At 44.9% G+C, this 23,500-nt stretch overlaps 1 protein-coding gene across 2 annotated transcripts in view; it reads right to left on the reverse strand.

Annotated features, from left to right (window-relative positions):
• Nucleotides 1-357: 357 nt before the first annotated feature.
• The window catches only part of Stau2 (staufen double-stranded RNA binding protein 2), a 236,411-nt gene continuing 213,268 nt past the window's right edge, over nt 358-23,500 (reverse strand). For both annotated transcript variants that reach the window (XM_032906953.1, XM_032906946.1), the window contains exons 13-14: nt 2,094-2,182; nt 358-1,001 (exon numbers count right to left, since the gene is read on the reverse strand). In XM_032906953.1, coding sequence (XP_032762844.1) covers nt 908-1,001; nt 2,094-2,182 — 183 coding nt within the window. In that variant the 3' untranslated portion in view covers nt 358-907. The remainder of the gene's footprint in view (nt 1,002-2,093; nt 2,183-23,500) is intronic.

Here is a 23,500-nt window from a genome sequence, read left to right on the forward strand (position 1 = left end):
GGCACAATTTCCACGACAGAGTAGACTCTTGGATCGATGGTCAGAGGCAAGACGCCTCCTCGATGGCTGATGGCATCCTATAGCGCAAAACCCACAACTGTTCAGTTTTGTTTCATTTTGTCTTTTTAAAAGTCCTGAAATATATGGAAACTACTGGTTCCTAGTATTATTTATATTTAAATCAGTTATCTGACCTGATTTAAAAGTTATTTGCATACATCTTTGTGCTATGCACCTTAAAGTAATATGTGTGTGTATATATGTGTGTGTGTGTGTATGTGTGTGTGTGCGTGCGTGCATGAGCATGTGTGTCTACGTGTGTGTGTGTGTGTGCGTGCGTGCATGAGCATGTGTGTCTACATGTGTGTGTGTGTGTGTGTGTGTGTGTCTGTGCAAGAAGAAGGTTACAAATATCTGAATAAAAAGAGAAACTGTGAGACTATATGAAGACAAGCATCACATTCCACAGCACATCATTGGTTAATTTCTGAATTGTCAAGCATTATTTCAAACAAGAGAGAGTATAACACCACAATCTCCACGACAAAGCAACTGTAAGGACAGAACCAAACCCAACTTCTGTGTGAGTCATTTTAAAACTGCAGCCTCGTTTCTAACACTTTTCATTAATTGTTATTTTTAAACTCCAGTAGTGGATCAGATTTCTGCTGCCTCTGGGCAAATGAGTTATGATCTGATCTCAAGTTCCAAGGGAAATGCTCAAAGTTTTATTTTCCCCCAGTTGAATAAACAGTACCATGTACATTGTCTCCTGGGTTAGAATAGTGTTGTCTTCACATCAGACGCAGATAATGGTATTAGTCATTCATTTCCTAGAACACAGACACCCTCGTGCGTGCTGACAGCTTTATATGGACGCAGTGGCAGCCGTGGGTTCTGGGAGCTGCTAGATGACCGACTTTGATTTCTTGCAGTCCTGAGTGATGGAGCCTGGGTTTGCCTGGTTATTGTCTGCTTTCTCCCGCAGATGCTTGGCTTGTCTGAAAGATTAATACATTAACAAGAGCTGAGGTCTGGGCTGCACATCTCCGGACATGTTTATTAGCAGACAGCACACGGGATTCAAAGGTTACCACAAAAGTGACATTTTAAAGTGAAACAACAATATTTATGCTCAGATGGTCTGCTGATGAGATCACATGGAAACGGTTTTGATTAAATCGGCTTATAAATGGTTGCCAATCTATAGACAACCTAAAACACCATATCTATTTACCAAATGTCTTCTTCTCATGCTCCTCTTATCTTGAATATAAAAGACCAAATGTGTTTTGTTTTGTGCTTTTTTTCCCCTGTATGTTCACTTAACTGCAGAATCAACATATCTACTTTTTCCTTTCCAGGTTCTCTGTTTGAATTTTAATTCTGATGGTATCTTCTGTGTGTGCCCTGAGATTACACCAGCTATTGTTATTGCTTTGAAAATGTTTAGACTCTATACTGTGAATATAACTGACTTTCTACTTTGCTAGTATGAATCAGGTCTCTAAGGAAACCCAAAACTCTGTTCCTTCCTTAGCAACTTTGGTCAAATCTCATAAAAAGCTGGAAGCTGCCTTTCGGGAGTAATGATTATATTTACATGTTTGCTGTAGCTCCTAGCAGTCCATTTTCTGAGGCAGAATGTGCAACAAAAAAAAATGCAGGAAAAACTGGGGCAGGGGCTACTCTCCAATCCCACTCCGTTCTCTCTCTATTGTACTATGAAATATGAGTGCAATTTTTTTTTTTTTGGCTCAAAAACTGAGTTGGTGAGAGAATGCTTGGCAGAATGCAGTGAGGACAGCTCTCTGTCAGCTTTCAGCTGTCTACAGTCCACAAGACTGTCATGATCTCCCTCTGTGGCATTAAATGGCAGAGACAATGGCCAACTCACAGGCTAGACCGTCCACACTTTGGGAAGGCTGATTAGGACTGTATATGTGCTTTTCACTCATCAGTATTTAACTGAGGCACAGAGAATTCTGTAAGATTTAGACTGGCTAGTTTTAAAACCATACAATTATCATGTCTCATGTATATATGTCATGTATAGGTATAGAAGTAAGAACCCCGAGCAAGGATGTACTCACTTTTCCAGAGAGCCGTTTTCAACATTCACCACCCCATCAATTGATTCCAGTCCTTGTTCAGAAAACTGTTTCAAGGCACTTAAGGCTGCCTAAAAGGGAAAACAAACGGGGAGAAGCATTCACTGTTTTTTTTTTACAAAATGAACAGGTGACTGTAAAATAAGCCAGGACACACAAGGCTATCATTTTCTGTGCTCTTAAGCAAAATCACATTTGAAAATGTGGGTTTCTGTGGAACAAGGCCTACGTGTGCTGGATGTGTATGTATGATAGCGTGTGTGTCCACGACACGCTTGGGCTCCTGTACCCAGAGCCACCAGTGCGCTCTGATCACTGTCAGGGGATGGGAAAAGAACCCAGTGGTGTGCCTTTCTTTTTCCTGATTCATAACTTTGCATGATCATGAAGTTCCATCTGCAAATACAGAAGCTTAAAATGCTCCTTCAGTGATGACTTGGCCTAATTCCTCCTCACATGGTTAAAACTCTGTATAGTCTCTTCCCTGAAATGCAAGGACACTGGATCTCCTACCTTCAGCTCCCTTTTCAAAACGTGGCTCCAACGGAACCACCGAACGGGGAGCAGGCATCAGGCACAGACTGCAGGGTACCCTGACAGGAGAGGGAAAGTCAGGCTCCCAGCTCATGTGGGCTCTGGGGAGGCAATACTGTCTCCGCAGAGCTTCAGGAGCCATAGAGAGGCCTGTGCGCAGGCGTGGAGAGGACCACGCAGGCGTGGGATGCTGTAGGTGCTGACAGGCTGGTGGAGCCTGGCTGGATGGCTGGGAGGCACCAAAAATGCAATGCTGATAAGATCTACATAACTTGTTGACACTCTTGTGCATGTTCCAAATTGTTAATTCTTTGAGTAAGAATTTGGTTCCTTTCCCCCTCCCCCACTGCCCTTCCTAAGCCCCATTAGAAGGGTTTTGTTGAGTCTGGGATAGGTGTCAGCAGTCCGGGATGTCTGAAGCTTGGCGAGGCCTGCTGCTTCTCACTTGGGGCATCTGGGTTTTCTCAGCAGCCTTAGAAAAAGGAGCTCGCACATGAGGTTTCTCAAATAGCTGACAAGGTATATGAGTTCTTTGAAATTTCTTTATGTAGAAATTATTTGGGATGGGTTAATTTTTAAATTAATGGACTGGGTTTTGAGGAGTTAAAACCGAGCAGGTAACCTACACAGGTAACCAACTCCTCCGTCCATCCCTGCTACCTGTAATGTCTTACATTGCTGTGGGGTATCTGCTGTAATTGATCAGCGAAATCAATGTATCAGCTTAAGTTCAAATTGGGAAATCCTTATTAGGATTCCTCTTTGTTTCATTCTGCTTTTTGTGATAGAGGATCATGTAGACTAGGCTAGTCTCAAAGACTACGTATGTAGCCAAAGATGAGTTTGAAATTCTGGTTTTTGTTGCCTATACTTAACAATGCTGGCATTACAGGTGAGCATGCACCCCTCTGGCTGCTTTTCTGAATGTTGACAAATGCATAAGAACATGTGTTCACCAGTACAATATTATATTGGGAAGTTACACACTGTTCTAAAAATCCCAAGACCTGCCCGTTTATTCCTGTCTCCCTCCCAATCTCTGACGGCTCCTTTTTTTTCCTGCCTCAATAACATCACCTTTTCCAGAATGTCATGGGGTTGAAATGCTCTACTCTGTACCCTGTTTCAGGCTTTTCGATGTCTTTTCAATGTTCACTTCTCTTCCTAGCTGGATAATATTCCTCTGCATGCGTTCGTCACAGTTTACTTTACCCCTTCACTCTGGAGATTGTTTCCAGTTTGGGAGGATTGTGAATAAAATCGCTGTAAATGTCTGTGAAGGTTATAACACTAGAAATTTAATTTTAACTTCGTATTAAAGAACTTAAATATTTATCTCCCTTCTTTTTAGTCTGCCCTGTTTTGTTTTGTAAGTCACAATTTCAATATGCAACCAAAACAGGCAGTTTTCCATTCCAACAAAAGTGTTCAGGAGCCTCTGGTTTGTAAGCCTTTCCATATGGGTCAGCCGCTCTTCCGGGCAAGCAGTCCGGCTAAATTTTTTTTTTTTTTTTTTTTTTTTGATGTTGCAGCTTCAAGGCCCCATCTTATCTAGAGTTGGTTCTTTCTCATTTACTTTCCCTATCGCTTATGGAATAAGCGACATGTGGCTGCTTTCAAAACTTAAGCTCACACTTTACAGACTCAGATTTAGACAGTTCTTTACATGCTCCTGTAATGGAGAGATCTACACAGGGATCTGACAGCCATTTCAATTGGACTAGGAGACCTGGGGGACCCCATGTGGTCCTGATGTACTGGTTGGCTATGCTAAGCACAGTCTTGTGGGTGCGTGTCCTGCCCTCAGCTTGTTCCATTACTGTGAGCTTCCCTATGTCTCCTGCAGGCATAAAGGGCACAGAGAACCAGGCCCACACTGCCATACTCCAAAGACTTTAAAAGACTTTGTGCATTGATCTGATGAATGCAGAGGCCTTTGTAGCTATAAGATTTTTGAACAAATGATCAGATCCCTTGCTCAGATCTGTTAATAAGGCAGATTACTATCAAGAGTGCTCATTTTATCATTCCTACACATGGATGGCAGACAATCCATCACATGCCAGGGAATTTTAAGGTGCAGTGTGATCTTGCTACCTGAAACTCCTAAGAGTGCCTGGCCTCTTGGTCCTGCTCTACTCGCAAGACCAGCACAACATACAAATACGAATTTTTATACTTTTGGTTAGTGTCGGGAATAAACCCTGGGCCTCACTATGCTAGCCACACGTTCTACCCAACTCGCATGAAAAACGTCATGTACAGGCTACCTAGAGCCTGTTTTCAGTATTTGTTCTGGTAACACTGACTCGGTATAGTCTGAGCCGAGGAGCCACATTACCTGCTTCTCTAAGGCCAGACCCAAGGCATCTATCTCTCTCACCAGAAGAGAGGTACAGGGGAGATGAAGGCCAGGGCTTGGAGAGCAGGGGTAGTGTTTTAGCACTCGCAAAATCTTCCAGATGATGCTATCCTTGTGTCATTTAGGTCTACAGCAACCTACGTCACTTCAGGAATGCCCTGCAGGCTGGAGTGGCAGCGTGCTCTCTCGATCCACGCCACCAACGGTCTTTCAGAGCTCTTGCGTGACTGCCTCTCTACACAGGTATGCTTCATGGCTTCCTAGTAACATTTCTTATCTCACCAGTGAGCTCATCCAGCCCACGGCCTGCTGATAACCCAGAAGACAATAGCTTATAAGTATGAGAGGATTTCTTTCTGATTTACAAAGGGCAAAGGTGGCAATTTATCTTAGTCTGGGTAAACAGTAACAGCTACCATTCGATGAACATCATTGGGCTGGAGTCATGGGATGGGATCTTTTACCTGCATGACCTCAGGTCTTATTATAGCCCCGAAGCTGGTCTTACCCATCAGCAAACAGGAGGCCCAAAGAGTTCAGTAACTGCTTCAGGTCTTTGGGCTGGTAAGCGCAGCGATCTGAACCCAAACCAAGCTCTTAGCCACAGTTCTGAGCTTCAAACTGTCTGTCTTCAGCGCCACAGTCAGTGCTGCTTTTCTCAACAGCATTACCCAGCGTCCTTTGAGCTTCTCTTCTTCCCTCTCACGTTTGCCTAAACCGAGTGTACACTTATTCCAATTCTTAGAGAAGAAGTGTATTACCCTGCAGCTATACTGCAGTCCTCTTGCAGTCCCTAGGTTCCTCTCCAAGGCTGTACGTGACATTTCTGCATAATTCACAGTTAGAGCTGACACAAAATGCCCATAGTCCTTATTTTGGCATTTACAGTTACCCAGGGACCACAAATAAGATGACTTAATCCTCCATTTCTACCACTATAAAGGGAACAAATTTCCTCATTTTCCAGAAAAACAAACAAGCAAATCGTTTCATTTCTCACCTATGCTTGCCTAGAAGAGGGAGAAAGCTTTTGGGCTTTGCTGGACTTGTGGGATATAGAATACTGCATTACTAAGAGACCAGGGTTACCAAGGAGAATGGACAATGGTTGACGGTGATACGCAGCCAGCCAGGCTCTGACTCTGCTTAGGGAAGCAGAGTCAGACACTTACAGACACTCACCGAACACTCTCAAAGCTGCTTCTTCCTGAATTTTTGTGACATTCTCTGTGGGCACAGAGCAGGGCTTTCCTGCCATCATCTTCACTTTTGTTTAATAATGTATTTGTTTACTTTCGAGATAGTGTCTCACCATTTCACCCGAGCTAGGCTGAACCCTGCAATCTAGCCCCAGATTGGTCTCAAACTGCCAATCATCTTGTCTCAGCCACTCTAGTGTTCAGTCACCCACAAGGTTCCACTGTGCCCCGCCCCACCTCGCCCCCACCCAACTCACCATCCACTCTTTTCCAAGAAAGGAGATTTACAGTTTACAGAAATCCATGGAAGGAGACAGGAGAGCTTCTGTTTCTACAGCAAAGTGTCTCTAGAGTCAGTTCATGAACAGCGCTTGAAAAGCCACACCACTCAGCAAGCCTCGCTTCATGCTGAGCTCAACAAGCAAACTGTGCTTTTGCACTGAATCGATTACTTCAGAGAATAATGGATAGTGGTGTGGCTTTACGAGCTAATTATAAAATTGAGTAGTCCACAAACATGTTTAAACACTTCCAGAATTTGTCCAGAGGTTGATAAAATCAACAAAATCCTCACGGTTTAACAATTTCAACTGAATGTATTGTTAACTTATTGGAGGTAGCTGCTTTTAAAACTTTCAAATATATTATAAACATGATATATAACACTGGAGGACACTTTGAATGGGGGGAGAGAAATCCACCCTTATTTGGGCTTCATCATCAAGCCTGATGAAGAGGCCAAATTGTGCTAAATTGTGTCCTTACTGAGAGTCAGTAGATAACAAGATGTCTGTCTCCTCGTCGGCAGCCCACCCTCTCAGCATGAATGATCTGCTATGTGATACTTGTAAACTACTCTTGGGGAGTCGTGGGAAGAACTGACTCTGGGTCCTTAATGAGGCACATCCTGGATGATGCTCACCCAAACTGGGGAACTTCCCACTCACTGTGGATTCCGGAATGTCAAAGATACACTAACATAAGGGCCAGAGCCCTCCATAAGTCTTCGTCCATAAACAAACAGACAACTCAATGATTTCATCTCCAAGGTCAGAAAATGTTTTTCTAGCAAATCAAAACAAACATACTCGGCGTCTAATGGATGTGACCACAACCTACCAGCTACACTTTCAAACCTCCGCTTTATGTGAATGAACCTGTTCTGTGCCTTAAAAAACAGGAAAAGAAAAGAAAAGGCTCTTCTCATCCCTACGTGCGTGTGTGGTGGGGGGAGGGAGATGTTGTAGTGGTGTGTAGGTAAGTGAAGTACACGAGTGGTAAATACTGTGTTGGGGTGCGTGTATGTGTGCACACGTGCACATGCACAAGTGTGCACATGCTTCCATTAGAGGAAAACATCTGCATAGATACACAGAAATATTTTTGTTCCCAAAAGGTTTTACAATTGTTTTGTGAGTAAAGCCCCACAGTCCTAGAATAGCTGTTGCTACCATTTTATATGTACCCTGTTTTGGATGTTGTTATAGCAATGCTGGAAACATGATGCCAATGAGATTATTTTCCATGCCTACTTGCTAGACTCATAGGGTGTGTGTGTGTGTGCACAAGCCAGAAGGGAGATGTATCTTTCCAGTCTCTTTTGCTATCTTTAACTCTCCTCTTGTCAATTAACAAATGTTGACACCAGCACTTACTCTTCCTGCTTCCTTCTCTGGGGCTCAGCATGCACTGACAGGGTACCAGAGATGGATACTTGTTAAGAGATGACAATGGTCTTTATGAGAGAAATGTGGACTTTAACTCATCCCTTTCCCACAGCAGTTGCTCCTGCAGCTTTGAACAAGATGCCCAGTGGATGCTTTTATTCCCTTTGCTTCTGTCCTTTTTCCCACCAACTCCCATCCTAGTTCCCAGAAACAGGCTACTCCAATCAAAGTCAGTAAAAACCACACACCCAAACGTGGCCTTCATATTCAAGTACCACTCTGGGTTTGTTTTGTTTTGTCTTTTCTCCCAAAGTGCCAGTTCCTGGTGAGCTCTTGCGGGTGGAGGACAGAGCTAACTGCAGTATTCTGTTCAGAAAGCCCACAGTTAATTAAATCAGGCTCCTGTCAGAAGGAAATGATAGCTTTTTAAAAAGCAAACATCCTCAGAGGAAGACTCTCCTAACTGGAACAAATGAACAAACCAACCAACAACTAACCAACCAACCAACCATCTAACAACTAACCAATCAACCAACAACTAACCAACCAATCAACAACCAACCAACAACTAACCAACCAACCACCAACTAACAACCAACCAACAACCAACCAACCAACAACCAACCAACAACCGACCAACCAACCAACTAACAACCAACCAACTAACAACCAACCAACCAACCAACCAACCAACCAACAACCAACCAACCAACAACCAACCAATCGACCGGCCGACAAACCAGAACGACAAACCAGAATGTCCTTCAGTAAACATAAAGATGCCCAAACAGACGTGTTTCTGACTGTATCACACTGAGGTAGGCCCTTTGGTCTCCTCTATTTCAGATGTGACTTTTATATAAAAAAGGATTACACTGAGCTTCAATTAACGTGCTTGCTGCCCTGCCCGCCAACCATTCCGTTCAAGCACGTGCTTTTCATTTATGCTTCCACAAACCTATCAGCTCAGGTGATTTCCATAAAATTGGCACTTTAGAGGATGGCTTGCCCTTGAAGAGAAGGAATGTCTGCACGCTAAGGTGAAAATTACTTGTTATGGACAAAATAATTAAAGGGTAGATGATCAGAGTCATGCAGATTTCCAATAGTCTCCTAAAACAGGTATTTAGACTCCAGAATCTGGGGAATTACTTTAAAGATAAGCATTTTAAGTAGAGACTTGGCCATCACCTATGTTCATGTGGTTAGGATGTCAGAATGGGGAGTCCAAGTAGCTGGCCTTGACGGCACGGAGCTGAGCTTGGCGTGGAGCTGACTGAGGGATACTTTTCATGTGCTCTGAACACCTGAGTGGCTGCATCTACATGGCCATGTTTTCCTGTTTCCGCATGATTATTTCTGTTTTGTCTTGCTTCAATTATTTTTATTATGTAATACAAAGTCCCCTTTGTTTTGTTTTGTTTGTGTGCTGTTATTCTGAGGTAGGTTCTCACTATGTACACCAGGCTAGCCTGGAACTCTCAGAGACCCAGCTGTCTCTGCCTCCCTGAGTGCTGGTATCAAAAGTTTGTGCCACCACAGCTGGCTTTGTAAAAGAGCATCTCAGGAATCTGCAAGACACCCCACCCATTCCCTAGTGGGAGGTAGTTAGGACATTGCAGGTCACGCCGACCATAGGGCCTGTGGGAACTCTCCCTCCTCTTCTTTTTCATTCCTTAGCTACAAGGTGAGCAGTTTGGGTCTACCTGTTCTGATATGCTGCTTTGCCACAGGCCCCAAGCATCAGAGCTAGTGAATTATGGACTGAAAGATCCAAAACTATGAACCCAGATACACCTTCTCTCTTTCTAGGTTGTCTGTAAGTTGATTGTTGCAGTGAAGAAAAGGTAAATAATATAGTGTATGTCAGCTCTAGACTAAAATTCCAGCTCTACTGCGGACCACCTGGGTGTCCTCATACAAATTACCTAATTGTTATCTGCAAGTTGAAGACCTCAACTCCTACTTAAGTGATATTTAAATGAATAAGCTTTCTCTTCAGTCATGTATATACATATTTACATTATACACACACACACACACACACACACATATATACATACACACATTATATATACATACACACGCTCATATATTTAAATGTCATTTGGAAAGAATTAGGAAATATCACTTTATTGGTGTGTCACTGGGGATGGGCTTTGTAGTTTCAAAACAGCTCTTTCTCTTTTTCTGTTTGTCTCCCTGTCTCCTCTCTTCTTCTTCTTCCTCTCTCTCTCCCCTTCCCCTCCCTCTCCCTTCCTGCCTGCTGCCTGTAGATTAGGATGTAAACCTCTTAGCTATTGCCCAAAGCACCACACTTGTCTGTTTCTTGCCATGATGATCATGTACTAACCCTCTGAAACTGTGAGCAAGTCCCCATTTAAATGCTTTCTTTTATAAGAGTTGCCTTGGTAATGGTGTCTCTTCACAGCAATAAACTATTGAGAAAGACAGTCTCTCTCTCTCTCTCTCTCTCTCTCTCTCTCTCTCTCTCTCCCTCTCTCCGTCTCTCCATGTGCCTTTCATGTTTTTCTTAAATTTTCAAGCTCACTGACTTTTTATTGTTCTTTTACAGAAATCCTAGAATAACATCCTGTGACTTCACACCTAACAATACTAAAAATAAACATTTATGCCATATAAGCCCACATTAAAGTTTCCTTGGCAGTCTGAAAGATATCATCTTAAATCTCTAGTCTTTATGGAGTATTCAACTGACCAGTCTCCTAAGTCCTGGGAGTCCTATGGTAACAGAACCATGCTGCCCATGACCTCACGGTACCTGGATCTAAATTTGTCTGGTGAAAAGGGCCTTGCAGGTGGGATTAGTTAAGGGCCTTGAAACCATATGCTTAGCTTGAATTATGCAGGTGGGCTCAATCTAGTCACATGAGCTCTTCAATTAGAGAACCATTCCCAGCTGTGGTAAGATGAGGTGACATCACCGACCAGGAACAAAAGGGGGGGAAAGGCAGCGTCTAGAAGCTGGGAGGCAAGGAAATAGATTGACTGTAGCCTTCATAAGCTAGTGTATACCAACTAAACTATGAGCTACCATGCCTGTAACTGCCATAGTAGTCACAGAAGACAAATAAGACACTTTAGAAAGGACTGCAAGTCACATTGATCTCTCCTGCACCCAAGTTGGTGCTGATCCTGAGATGGAGACCTTGAAACCCTAAGAAGCCTGCACAGAAGGAGGTGTGGCCTGAAGAACAGGGCGACAGAGCCTCCCTCCTACAAGCCAGACCTCCCCAAGCCAGTCTTTATGTCGCCCTTAGCCCTTAGTCCACCTTGATTCTTTATGGCCTCTTTGTTTTAGAGCATAATTGAATGTTTTCCTCTAGGCCTTTTTCCTTATTCCTCCCTGTACCTGACCCCACTCTGTGCCTCCCGGGATAGGTGCCTTCCCCAGCGGGTGCCTCTAGCCATTCTTCTGACAGCCAGCCACTTGCTAGCTCCTATGTTTCAGTATGGGGAGGTCTCCTCTGATGCCCACACCCATCACATACCCTTGTCTATGTGGCTCGAAGTCCTTGTCACAGTTCAGCATTATTCCCTTGAGAAAAGGCCCTGGTCTGAGTGACTCACCTCTAGGAGTGACTATTCATTGAACAAATATCTATTGAGAACCCAGTGCTCAGTACTAGGAAAACCCACACCATCATACTCTTAAGTCAGGAGTAAGGCATGCAAACAGTGGCCCTGTGATCCGACCAGTACAGTAGTGAAGGGTAGGCAAGGTGACACCAAGAAAGAGCAAAAGCTAAACGGGCTGCTTGGAGGATGAGCGAGAGAGAGAGAGAGAGAGAGAGAGAGAGAGAGAGAGAGAGAGAGAGAGAGAGAGCCCTTCCAGCCCAGCCCGAAGCTGGGAGCATAAACAAGGGCTGGGAGCCAGGTGTGTGCTGGGGCGGTGTTGAAGCTACCGTGCCGAAAGGAGTCTTGTGGTAGGAAAGATTAGGCCAAGCTGAGGGTCAGACTCCACACAAAGAATAGGGAATCCAGAAAGGAAGAAGCCTGTGTCCAGGAGGGTAGGACCCTGAGAGAAGCCCCAGTGAGGCCTGGTCCTGTGCACACATCAGCCAGAGGGCAGGCGGCTGTCTCTCCCTTTTCTGCTCACAAAGATAAGGCCACCTCCATGGAGAGCCCAAGTACTCCTGCAGTTGGATGAGGGTTACTGGTGAGGTGACATTAGCATGAATACAGTGTCTGAGTTCTCATGGAGAGGGCTGAGCTTGTAAGAAAGTGTCCATCTCATGCCTCCCCTCCCTCAGCATCCCCATTGAGGAAACGAGAATGAGGAAACCATTCTAGTGTAGAACTTCGCTGATGGGAAGTTTAGAGTCTTTGGAGGTTCTGCAATGTATAAGCAGTGTTGATAAATGTTAAACTGATTCTCCAAGTTAAAGAAAATGCTGGGTCAGCGAGATGGCTCAGCAGGTAAAGATGCTTGAACCTGATGTCTTGAGTTCAGTCCCCGTTAACCTATATGGTAGAAGGCAGGAGAACTAAGTCCTGCAAAGTGTCCTCTGATCTCCACACATACACCATGACACTATTACACACAAATAAGTAGAGTGTGTGTGTGTGTGTGTGTGTGTGTGTGTGACAGAGAGAGAGAGAGAGAGAGAGAGAGAGAGAGAGAGAATGACCACAGCATCTATTGAGACTCCCAGCATGATTAATGACATCTCCCAAGAGACTTCAGTGAACTCAGATGTGTGCCTAAGTGGCAAATGTGGACTCATGGAATCTAGTCCAGCACCCACCTAACTGCATACAAATGCCGTGCAGTTGAGCCAGCTCCTGGAATCCTGTAAAGTGGAATTTACAGCTGAACAGACTTGGACTGAACAGCCATGATCTTGGGCAGGTAAAAACTTGAACTACTAAATGATCTCGTTCGAAAAGCTGATGAGGCACTTGCTTAATGCTAAGGACTTCTTGCTTCCAAACTTATGAAATCTTCACCTATAGCCAAACAATGCAACTTCTTCCCTAGTTGCAGAGACTGTAGATGAGATAACCGAAAGGTCACACGACTGTTCCAAGTAGATCTGGAACTTAGACCTAAGCAGTCTGGCTCTGGCACTGACTTCTCAAGCCTGTAAGAGACTCTCATCTGAGTGCTCAGTGTAACATGACCAGACCAAAACACAGAGCCCTGTGAGAACACAGGTCTCTCTCTGTGATCCACTCCCCTTCTATGTTTATGGTCTCCTTGCAATGGTCACTTGGGGTGTGGTGACTTGAGAAGGTGCAGAGTGGTAGCAAAGGCTACCAGACTGGTCTAGGCAGGTAGATTTGGGGTAAGCAGCGCTGACTCAGCAGTGGGCCTTTAGCATGGATGGATGTGTGTAGCTCCTTTGGATCCTCTGTAGACTGAGCACCCAAGCACATGGGGACCAGCTCATCACAGGGTTAACCAAAACCTATGAATGAATATGTCAATTGGTGACTTATTTTTCTCTTAAAGATGAAATGCTAGATTTTGCTTGCTCCTGGGACTTTCTGTATTCTTGCTTTTCCCTTTTTCATCCCTGTCAGTCTCTGGCAGAGTTGGCGTTTCCTTGTTCTTGGCTCTCTTATCTCCTCTACCAAGGTGATAGATACACTCTCTGAAGGTGATTTTACTGGGCTGGTGACAAATGTGGAGAGCTCACGTTCCTATTTCTAGCCTGGCCTCTGGCCTCAGCATTCACATGCCTGGTGGATATGTGGCATGTCAATCCTTCACAAAACTGAAGTGTCCATTCCCAACCCCACCCCACTCTGTTTCTAGAAATGGCACCTCACTCAACCAGATAAAGCCCCCAGGGTTCAGCCTTACTCCCACCTCTATGCCACTTTCTCCACCTGTCTACTAGCCAGCTCAGTTGGTTCTTTTCCCAACATCCCTACAGAATCCAGCTCTTGCCACCTGTCTAGCTTCTGTCAGCATATGGAGCTGTCAGCTTCTGGGGACATGTGGCATCTCTCTAGCTTTCCTGGTCTCCCCTTTGGAGCTAAAGCATAGCCTATGTGTATGGCTAAAATACAAACAAGGCTGGCTTACTACCTTGCTCAGAACCTTCTAGGCACTTCTCATTTCTTTTAGAACAACTCCCAATCCCTCACTATGACCATGAGTGTGTGTCCCACCTGCAGCTCACGGTATATGAGCGCCCACCATGGGTTCCAGCACAGCAGCCTCTCCTTCGTTCACTTCTCCTTGTAGATTCTCATGTAATTATCCTGACATACGTCCACATCCCTTCTATTTCAGTCCTCTCCAGTGTCCTCTCCAACCCATGTCTCTTCTCCTCAAGCTGCCTAAATTTCGGCAAAAAATGTCCCTAAGTTTTATCATGTATTTAACCATTTCCTTCCTTTCTTATCATCTGTGTATCACATTAGAACTGAGTGTGCTATACTCACTTTTGATCCATAGACAAGGAGACTAGACTTTCAACGGGGGCTGGTTAAATGACTAAAGAAGGAAGGGGTGTGTCAGAGCAGCACCTGCATCCAAGTGTGCCTAGCCGGCTCATAACTACCTGTCTTGTACAATCTTACTAACTCTTAGACTCATGAGGAAATTAGAGAGCGAGGGTTTCCTTTTTATTGACACACAAAAGGCACAGTTTACTTTATGACGAACTGCTGGTTACTCAGCTGGAGTGGGTAGTGGTTGAATGTGGGTCTTTCAGATGAAAAGCAAGAAGATCAGGCTATGCTGTCTATGAGGTAAACTAATCGTGTGGCAATTATATTATTGCAAATTTGGAAGAAATTTAATTGCAATTACCTTACATATTTTCCTAGCTGTTCTTATCTTTATTTCTTTTCTGATCCACACAAATGCAAAGTAAAATTCAATGACAGTGAAATTCAAGAAGTAAAATGACTTCTTCTTTTTATTACAACTGGAAGAAAGCACACCACCGAGGTACGACACCGCCGAGGTATGACACTTGGTTTGATAAGTTTGGACTCTTTACTAAAAGCAGTTACCAATGGATGTCATGTCAAAGGAAAGCTGCTGCCTTGGTTTCCTTAAAACACCTTTATTAACACTATCGACGATGTGGAGAAAGAGGAACACTCCTCCATTGTTGGTGGGACTGCAAACTGGTACAACCACTGTGGATATCAGTCTGGAGGTTCCTCAGAAAATTGGACATTGAACTACCTGAGGACCCAGCTATACCTCTCCTGGGCATATACCCAAAAGATGCCCCAACATATAACAAAGACACATGCTCCACTATGTTCATAGCAGCCTTATTTATAATAGCCAGAAGCTGGAAAGAACCCAGATGCCCTTCAACAAAGTAATGGATACAGAAAATGTGGTACATCTACACAATGGAGTACTACTCAGCTATCAAAACAATGACTTCATGAAATTCATAGGCAAATGGATGGAACTAGAAAATATAGTGAGTGAGGTAACCCAGTCACAAAAGAACATACATGATATGTACTCACTGATAAGTGGTTATTAGCCCAAAACCTCAGAATACCCAAGATAAAATTCACAGATGACATGAAGCTCAAGAAAAAGGACAACCAAAGTGTAGATGCTTCAGTCCTTCTTAGAAGGGGGAACAGAAATACTCACAGGAGGAAATATGGAGACATAGTGTGGAGCAGAGACTGAAGGAAAGGCCATCCAGAGACTGTCCCACCTGCAGATCCATACCATATACAGACGCCAAACCTAGACAATATTGCTGATGCCAAGAAGAACATGCTGACAGGAGCCTGATATAGCTGTTTCCTGAGAGATTCAGCCAGAGCCCGACAAACCTTTGAACTGAGAATGAGGTCCCCAATGGAGGAATTAGAGAAGGGACTAAAGGAGCTGAAGGAGTTTGCAACCCCTTAAAAAGAACACAATATCAACCAACCAGACCCCCTAGACTCCACTAGAATAGACACGGGCTAACATATGCAAACATGGTGTTCTCTAATTGCTTTTGTGCAAAACTAAGATGTTGGACTGCAGTGTAAGGATTTATGCCCTGTCAGTGGTGGCGTCCTAATCTATGTTAAGCTGTATGCACAGCAACTGGCAGTCCCCTGATGTCTACTGACAGGCCAGTCCTCCCCAACAGGGTACATTCCCTTTCCAAAGTAGGATTTTTCTGAAGATACTGTGTCAAATTCCACTCTGGGCAGTTGATTGTTTCAGGAGACACAATAGCTAGAAGTAGGTGTCCATGATAGGCATGGAAGTGTGGGGGCAAAGTGGAATGGAAGACATTCCAACAGGAATTTCAAATCAAAGTTTTAACTCAGGCAAAGGGCGTTCTATCAACTAACAAATGCCTGGCATTGAGCTGGGTGGAACTGTATGCTGAAACGGACTGTAGTCATATTGGACTGTAGTCTTATTGGACTGTAGTCAGTCATATTGCAAATGTCTTGCCGGCAGCATCTGGTAGCATCAAAGCGCAAAAGGAAAAGGGGGCAGGGAACGGTGCCAGAATTAAAACCTGCCTCATTGGATAAATATGTGGAGAGGTTATGAATTAAGTTATCAAAAGGCTCAAAGAATTTGCTGACGAGGGGGTGGTTTCTAAAAGCAAGAAGCTATTTGGAATTTGACAGTGTGGGGCCTCAGTTCTTTGTAAGCCAAGTAAGAGCAGGATGATATTTCAAAGGGGAAAATCAGTGAATGCATGCAAACAATTGCACAGGTAATACCTTGACTTCCAAAAGCGAGTGGCGCTCACGGTATCAGATGCGATCTGGGACGAGTCCCAAAGGAAACTGGGCACTACTCTGTGGAGACTTTCTGTGTGGGAAAGCAGGGCTAAACTTGTAAACGCCATGCCCTGTGCAACTGCCAACGGAAGCTAACTGCCTGAGGTCCACATTGGTGCTCCCGGGAGTGGCCCCCAGTGTTTTAGTCTGTCATGTGGCTCTGCCCTTCTGTCTGGCATTATGGCCGACTCCATTCAGCCGACAGAATGAAAAATGAGGTAGAGGATGGTGTATAGTGTAGGACTGTGAATGCGGATGAAAGTCAGCATATCCACCGTCCAGAACCTTTGTGGCCTGCCCATGCTTAACACCATGGGATGTTGAGTACGGTAGCCTAGCAGGTGCGAAAGTAGTGAGCAGCATTGTGCGTTCCTGCCTACCAGTCTGCATGCACTTCCCAGGTTAACATTTATGTCTCTCAATCAGGGCAGACCTGGACTTCCTTGTCTTCATACGCACAGCATTAACAGTGGTCTGGAGCTAATGCCTTCTTGTTCTTGCTAGAAGTGGCTGCCTAGCTAGCTAAGAAGGCCCAGGAGAGTGGCCCAGGACTGTTAAGATGGCTGCTCCATGTTCTAATACTCCAGTTGGCGTGAAGATGTCTCTAGAGGATACAGAACTCACATGCTGCGAGCAGGCACTTTGTCCACTTTGCGCTGCTGCGTAAGGGAAGGAGGAGAAAATCCTGACCCCTCATCCTCTAGGAGGAGACCCATGGAAGGGAAAAGAGGGGCTTCCTGGAAGACAAAGGGTGGTGGAATTTCTGGTGAACTCCTAAAAACTAAAAGGAAGCAAAATAGGGCTGGACTTCCCCATTAACTGAGAAAGTGAAAAGTTACAGGTGAGTAAGACCATAGAACTTCAGGAAAATCAGAAGCCTTGCTCGATCTCCCTTTGGTGAGCCCTGAAAGCATGGCAGGCCTCGTGTGGATATTCAGGGACATGGAACAAAGGACACTCCCCAAGGAGTCTCACTTGGCAGACAAGCCAGAGCAAGGGAAATCCTTTAGAACGATGGTAAAGCAAACACTTTACTAATTTTTTTTTAAAGTTGATAATTGGAGCAGAACAACTTTTACTGTGTGAAAGACCCTGGGAAAGAACTAAAAGAGAGAACAACAATAAAAGTCACAACTGGGCAGCTACATTCATAGACCACTTATAGGACAGAGGACTACCATTCAGAATACATAAGGAACTTAGGGTCAACAGCAAAAACCACATTGTCCAATCGGGAAATGGCAATGGGGTGTGAAGATGGCCATAGTGACCCCATGCCATTGAGACTGTGATGTAGGCACCACACAGCAAGACAGCTGAGGTAAAAAGTCAGAGGCCCTGGGGAAATGGGCCTGCTCCTGCACTTCTGACCAGACTGCAGAATGGCGTAACTTCTTACAACCCTACAAGAAAGCAGTTTGTCAGTTCTTAAAATGTTATTCATCTTGTATATGTGATGTGCAGGACAAGACGCTGTAAAGGAGTGCCCATGGCAGCATTATTTAAGCGTTAAGAGCTAATTATAAAGTGGGTGTCTTTGTAGGTTATGATATAGCCACAGAGTGCAGTACTTAGAGCAGAATAGAGTTGCTTGTCTAAGGTACATCGTCTTTGGAAAGCTAAAGTTGTTAAAAAAAAAAATCAGCTTTTTGACTATTTTTGACTTTTTGACAAAAAAAAAACCCTCTAGTTTTTGACTATTACATATAAAGCTACTGTGAACATCTGCATGGACATAAATATTCATTTGTCTGAGATAAATACCCAAGAGTGTGATTCCTACTAGCATTTATGTTCAATTTTTCACAGAAAACTATTTTAGAGAGAACAGGAAGATGGTCTGTCACTGGGGCCTAGAAAGGAAAGATGTCTAAGACAATGTGTCTCCCGTGGCACTGTGGCAAAGCCATACAAACGGGCACCCCTATGTTGTTTAGTCACATTCTGAGGCTTTGGGATTCAGGAGTTCAATAGATGAGCTTTCTGTGGGTGTTGTTCACTCTACAGAAAGACCCTTGTAACAGGTCAAAGAGTGTAGAATAGACATGTGGATTCTAACAGAACACTATATGCTCAGATCTGTCCCTACAGTAGGAAAGCTGATTAGGAGGCTGGGGGAGAAGGGGGCGACCACAGTTTTCTCCTCCTGGCTCCCTGCCTCCTGAGGTTACTCTTAACGCTGCGTTCTATCTCGCTAGATACTCGAGGCCTAGGTGAACTGAGTAGGCTGCTTGCTCCGGGACCTCTCAGGCCTCCTTCAATGCCTACTGTGCCCATGGGACCCCTCTGCATACACAGAGAGCATCAGAACCCTCCCAGCAGAGTACAAGGAGGGCCATACACCTCATCTGACATAGACCTGGACAAGGCTCCCAGGGGCCAGGGGCAGGCCAGGGACACACAGCAGCCTTACCCGTAGGATGCTCAATGGAGAGGCCTGGAGTTGGGCGCTGTGTGAGTGATGGAGAGAAGCGAGGCATTTGCATGTACGGGCTGAGAACCCTGTCTGAAGTGCGTCCGATCTGAAGTGTCTGATCTCGGGGGTTCGGGTTTCGATAGAGATGCTCATAGTCTCTCAAGTCTGAAGCTTGAAATGCTCCTGGTTTCGAATCCTGAAGTGTTTTCGACGTCAGATGTGAGGTTAGGGACTCAGGGCGTATTAACATGCAGCAGGAACTCAACACCTCTTGAGGCAAATCAGGGCCTGCCAGCAAGCACAGCTCACACCAACGACCGACCTTAGCCAACACCTTAACCTATGCTGCACATGCTCACAGGGTCTTGATGACTGTTAACATAGCTTTATGAAATCTTTGGTTGCTTGTTGTTATTTGTTTTGTTTTTGTTTTTCTGAGACAGGGCTACAGCCCTGTGTAGCTGTAGCTGTCCATGAACTCTCTATGTAGACCAGGCTAGCCTCAATATAGAGATCTGCCAGCCTCTGCCTGCCGAGTAATGTTTACCACCACTGCCCAACTTGCAATCTCCGGTATTTTAAAAGACTCTAAGAAGAGGAGTGTAGGTTTCACCAGGGTGTCACAAGGGCCCATATGGCTCAGAAAAGGCCAGGGCAACCCTGTCTGTCAAAGCTGGGAGTGCGATCGTGTGGCATACAAGGAAGAATATTCACCTTTTCCTCTGTTAAGACATTTAGGACACAGACAGAGACAGCAAGATGCTCCTGAGTGAGTGACTAGAAAAATCGGGCTTTGAAATACAATACAGGGGGTTGGGGATTTAGCTCAGTGGTAGAGCACTTGCCTAGCAAGCACAAGGCCCTGGGTTTGGTCCCCAGCTCGGAAAAAAAGAAAAGGAAAAAAAAAAAAAAGAAATACAATACAGATAAAAGAAATGTATCAATATTCTGGTAACAGCTGGGAGAGTGTGTGTGCATGAGTGTGGGCCTGTGCTTGAATACATACTGAATGTTTATGTAAAGATCTGCATGTGGATGTGTACACATGTGCAGACTTTGTCTTTCTCTAGGACTCTCCATCTTTTTGTTTGTTTTAACGCAGGGTCTCTCACTGGCTGCCATTTCGGTTGGATTCCTGGCCAGCTAGCCCAGGGAATTAGTTGTCTCCATTATTTCTTGTCCCATCCTCCCCTGCTTGAAGATTACTGGTGGCTGCCTGTATACAGCTTTTGCAAGGGTGCTGGGAACTGGGACTCAGGTCCTCACTTTGCCCACTGACTTGTCCCCCACACTTCAACAACTGCTTTTAGAGATCCTTTTGAACACGGTCCATGCTGACCATCTCAGGGGCTCCCTGTCTACCACCGGATGGGTTTATGGAAAACCTCATAATTTGCTCAACCAGAAGGTAAAGGAGAAAGAACTTTGTCTCTGGTTACATAGTCTTTGCTCCCAGCTGACTTGATTGTTACGTATCCAGATACCACAGGGTGTGGTAGCCCTGAAGGGGACAATGAGGCTAGAAGGTGACAGCATTTGGATTTACTAACCACGCCCTCTTTTGTAAAATGTTTGTGTAAACACACCCAAATGCCAACACAGAAGACACCAAGCCATCCAAACTGAAGGCCTCACTCGTCTTATGTTCTACACAGGGCTAGGCAAAGGCCTTGGCAGCACTGAGCTGCTTTCCCTCCTGAAGCAACTGAGAGATGCCATCATGGCCCAGGCCTTTCTCAGTTCTAGCAGCTCGTTCATTTCATGCTTTTCCCTGTTTGAGACTTTGCCTTGGCTCATCCTACACAAACCTACAGCCGTCAGCTCCTTTAACGGGGGTGTCTATAAAGAATAGCCCCAAATCTGCTTTTCCACTGCACTTAATGTCTTTCCAATTAGATCCAGATGTGAGAAGCTGAAGGAACAGTTCTCAGGACTGGACAAGATGACATAAATCTTGCAGCTGACAGAGATCCCACTGAGCTCGGTTGGGGAAACTCACAGAGAGCTTGTTTGGGGCCAGAAAAGCGGCTGGTTATAAAGACAGATGTGTACACTTCAATTCAAAAAAACACGTTCCGAGAGAGGAAGCGCGCTGCGAACACAGTGCCTACGAACCTTCTGCAGGCTAGAGCCTGGCTGGGGCTCCCCTCCTGCTCCAAGCTACATCAAAGGAGCGACTGAGCAGACTGCTAGAAAACAGACCAGAACTGATGCTTCCTGGCTCCTTAATTGCTCTTCTCAGGGAGAAGAAGGTGGGCAATCCTGACAGACCTTTGCTGGAGGAGAACAAGGGCTGTTTGTGCAGCTGAGGGTTTGGCCTTTATTTTTTTAATTATCAGGTCTTGTATACTTTCCAGAAAGTTCCTTTTAAAAATAGTATATTCTTCCTCCTCTTCTCCAGATGCTAGGAAGTGCAGGTTAAACTCAAACTGTCTATTTCAAAGGGACACACATACAAAACCAAACCAAAAGAAAAGAAAAGAAAACAACAGCAAAAAATCCAGGGCTGGAGTTAAAGGAGTTTGGTGGGTAACGCCGGAGGACTGAGGGCTTTGGGTTTCTTTTACCCTCCCAGTAATTTTGTTTTTAAAGCTTGGAAAACAAATTGGAACAAAGAATCAGCTTCTGCAGGATGCAGTGTGGAGAAGGGCAGGGCGGGCAGTGAGAATCACGAGCTGGTCGGACGAGCCTTGGTGGGAGCACAGCAGCACAGGACAGGCAGGTGCCACAGTGGGCCAGTGGCTTAGATGCGTCCGGAAAGCTTGCACTCTGGTGATCTAGTCCATAGCAGAGCAGCTTTTCACTTGGCAGCATCCCAGAATGATGCATAGTGTCATCTCTAACCCCTCTTCCGGCTCAACATCTGGCTGTGTGACAGAGGACAGAGGGCTTGATCTGAGGCACTTCACAAGGGCCATTTGCAGCACCTGGTCAGGGCCACTTTTCTGAGCCTGAGCCTGGACACACCAGAATGAGGAGTTCTGTCCCCTCTGGGGTCAGACCATTCTTCCAACATGTGTCCCAAAGAAAACTGGGGAGAACAAATTTCCCTGGTAACTGTATGTGCCTTGGGCCCTGTTCTTCCTCTGACTCCCAACTGCCACGCCAGGACCGAATCCCGGATCACAGAGTGGGGCGCGCGCGCGCGCGCGCGCGCGCACACACACACACACACACACACACACACACACACACACACTCATTTTTATTTTCCCATCTTGAGATAAAAGCCGAGTATGGTTTTAAATTTATGTTTTACCTCTTTCAGTTGGGCATGACTTTTCTGAGCAAATTCTAAGGACTATAAAGATGTCTTCCCAGATAGACAACTTTGACTCTAAAGAAATTAATGCAAATTATAGTGCAGTTCAGTTAAATGCTAATTTATAGCTCCGTAAAGGTACAGTTCAAAGCTCAGAGGAGCAGGAGGAAGTCAGTGGATTGATGGCTTGCAGTAAGAAAGGGTTAGAAACGGTAGAATGTAACCAGGGTTTTAGTTGGGAAATGAGCTGAGGGGTTCATTTGTTCCACGTTACTGAGTTTTTAATTTAGATTTGCTGTTAAAACATAATGCATTTTGTGCTTGTGGTTTGTAAGTAACTCCCTCTGGTTGTCTTTAAAAGAAAACCGCCAAAGAACAGGACTAATTCTCTAAGATAGGAATCACAGGGGCAGGTGTCTGTGTTAAAAATGTAATACTTGTCTTTAAAGTAGGATCTGGAAGCAGAACAGTTCAAAGATGATGATTCTTCTTCCTCCTTCTCTTCTTCCTCTTCCTCCTCTTCTCTTTCTCTTCCTCCTTCCTCCCTCCTCTTTCTTCTCCTCCTCCTTCTCCTCTTCCTCCTCCTCCTTCTTCAATGGTTAGCAAGTATTATAAGAAAGGAAGCCACCTCTCCACAGGAGAACACCTGCAACACTGTATACAATACAGTATCCATGATCTATTGTTGCTGGTTATTAAATGTAAACATTTGTCCCTGAGTCAGAGCATAGCCCTCTCAGTGCATATTTGTCTGTGACTGAAGCACACTGTGCCCTCCCTGAAGCAGACCCATTTCCTTGCTTGGCTTCCTGTCGTTATGCACTACACCTGCACTTAAGGCTTAAGTATCCAGAAAATGACATGCATTTGATCTGAGGGCACAGGTCTGTAGTTCCTGGAAAATGGAGGCAAGAGGGTCAGAAGGTCAAGATCACCCTTAGCTACATGGTAAGTTCAGTGCCAGCTTGTTTAGGGGAGAATTTGAAAGTAAGTAAACCATGCTAGCTGTGAGATGCGGATTATTAAAATTGTTTCTCGTCTGGTAAGACAGCACTGTGATAAAGAGCACACACTACACATCAGAGGAACTGAGTTTGGTTGGCAGGACCCACATCAGGTGACTCACAACTCTCACCCCAGATCCAGAGAATCCATTACCTTCTTCTAGCCTTAGGATCACCTACCTGGACTAACAATT

This window comes from Rattus rattus, chromosome 1, assembly GCF_011064425.1.
Source record: "Rattus rattus isolate New Zealand chromosome 1, Rrattus_CSIRO_v1, whole genome shotgun sequence".
In the NCBI taxonomy this organism is placed as follows: domain Eukaryota; kingdom Metazoa; phylum Chordata; class Mammalia; order Rodentia; family Muridae; genus Rattus; species Rattus rattus.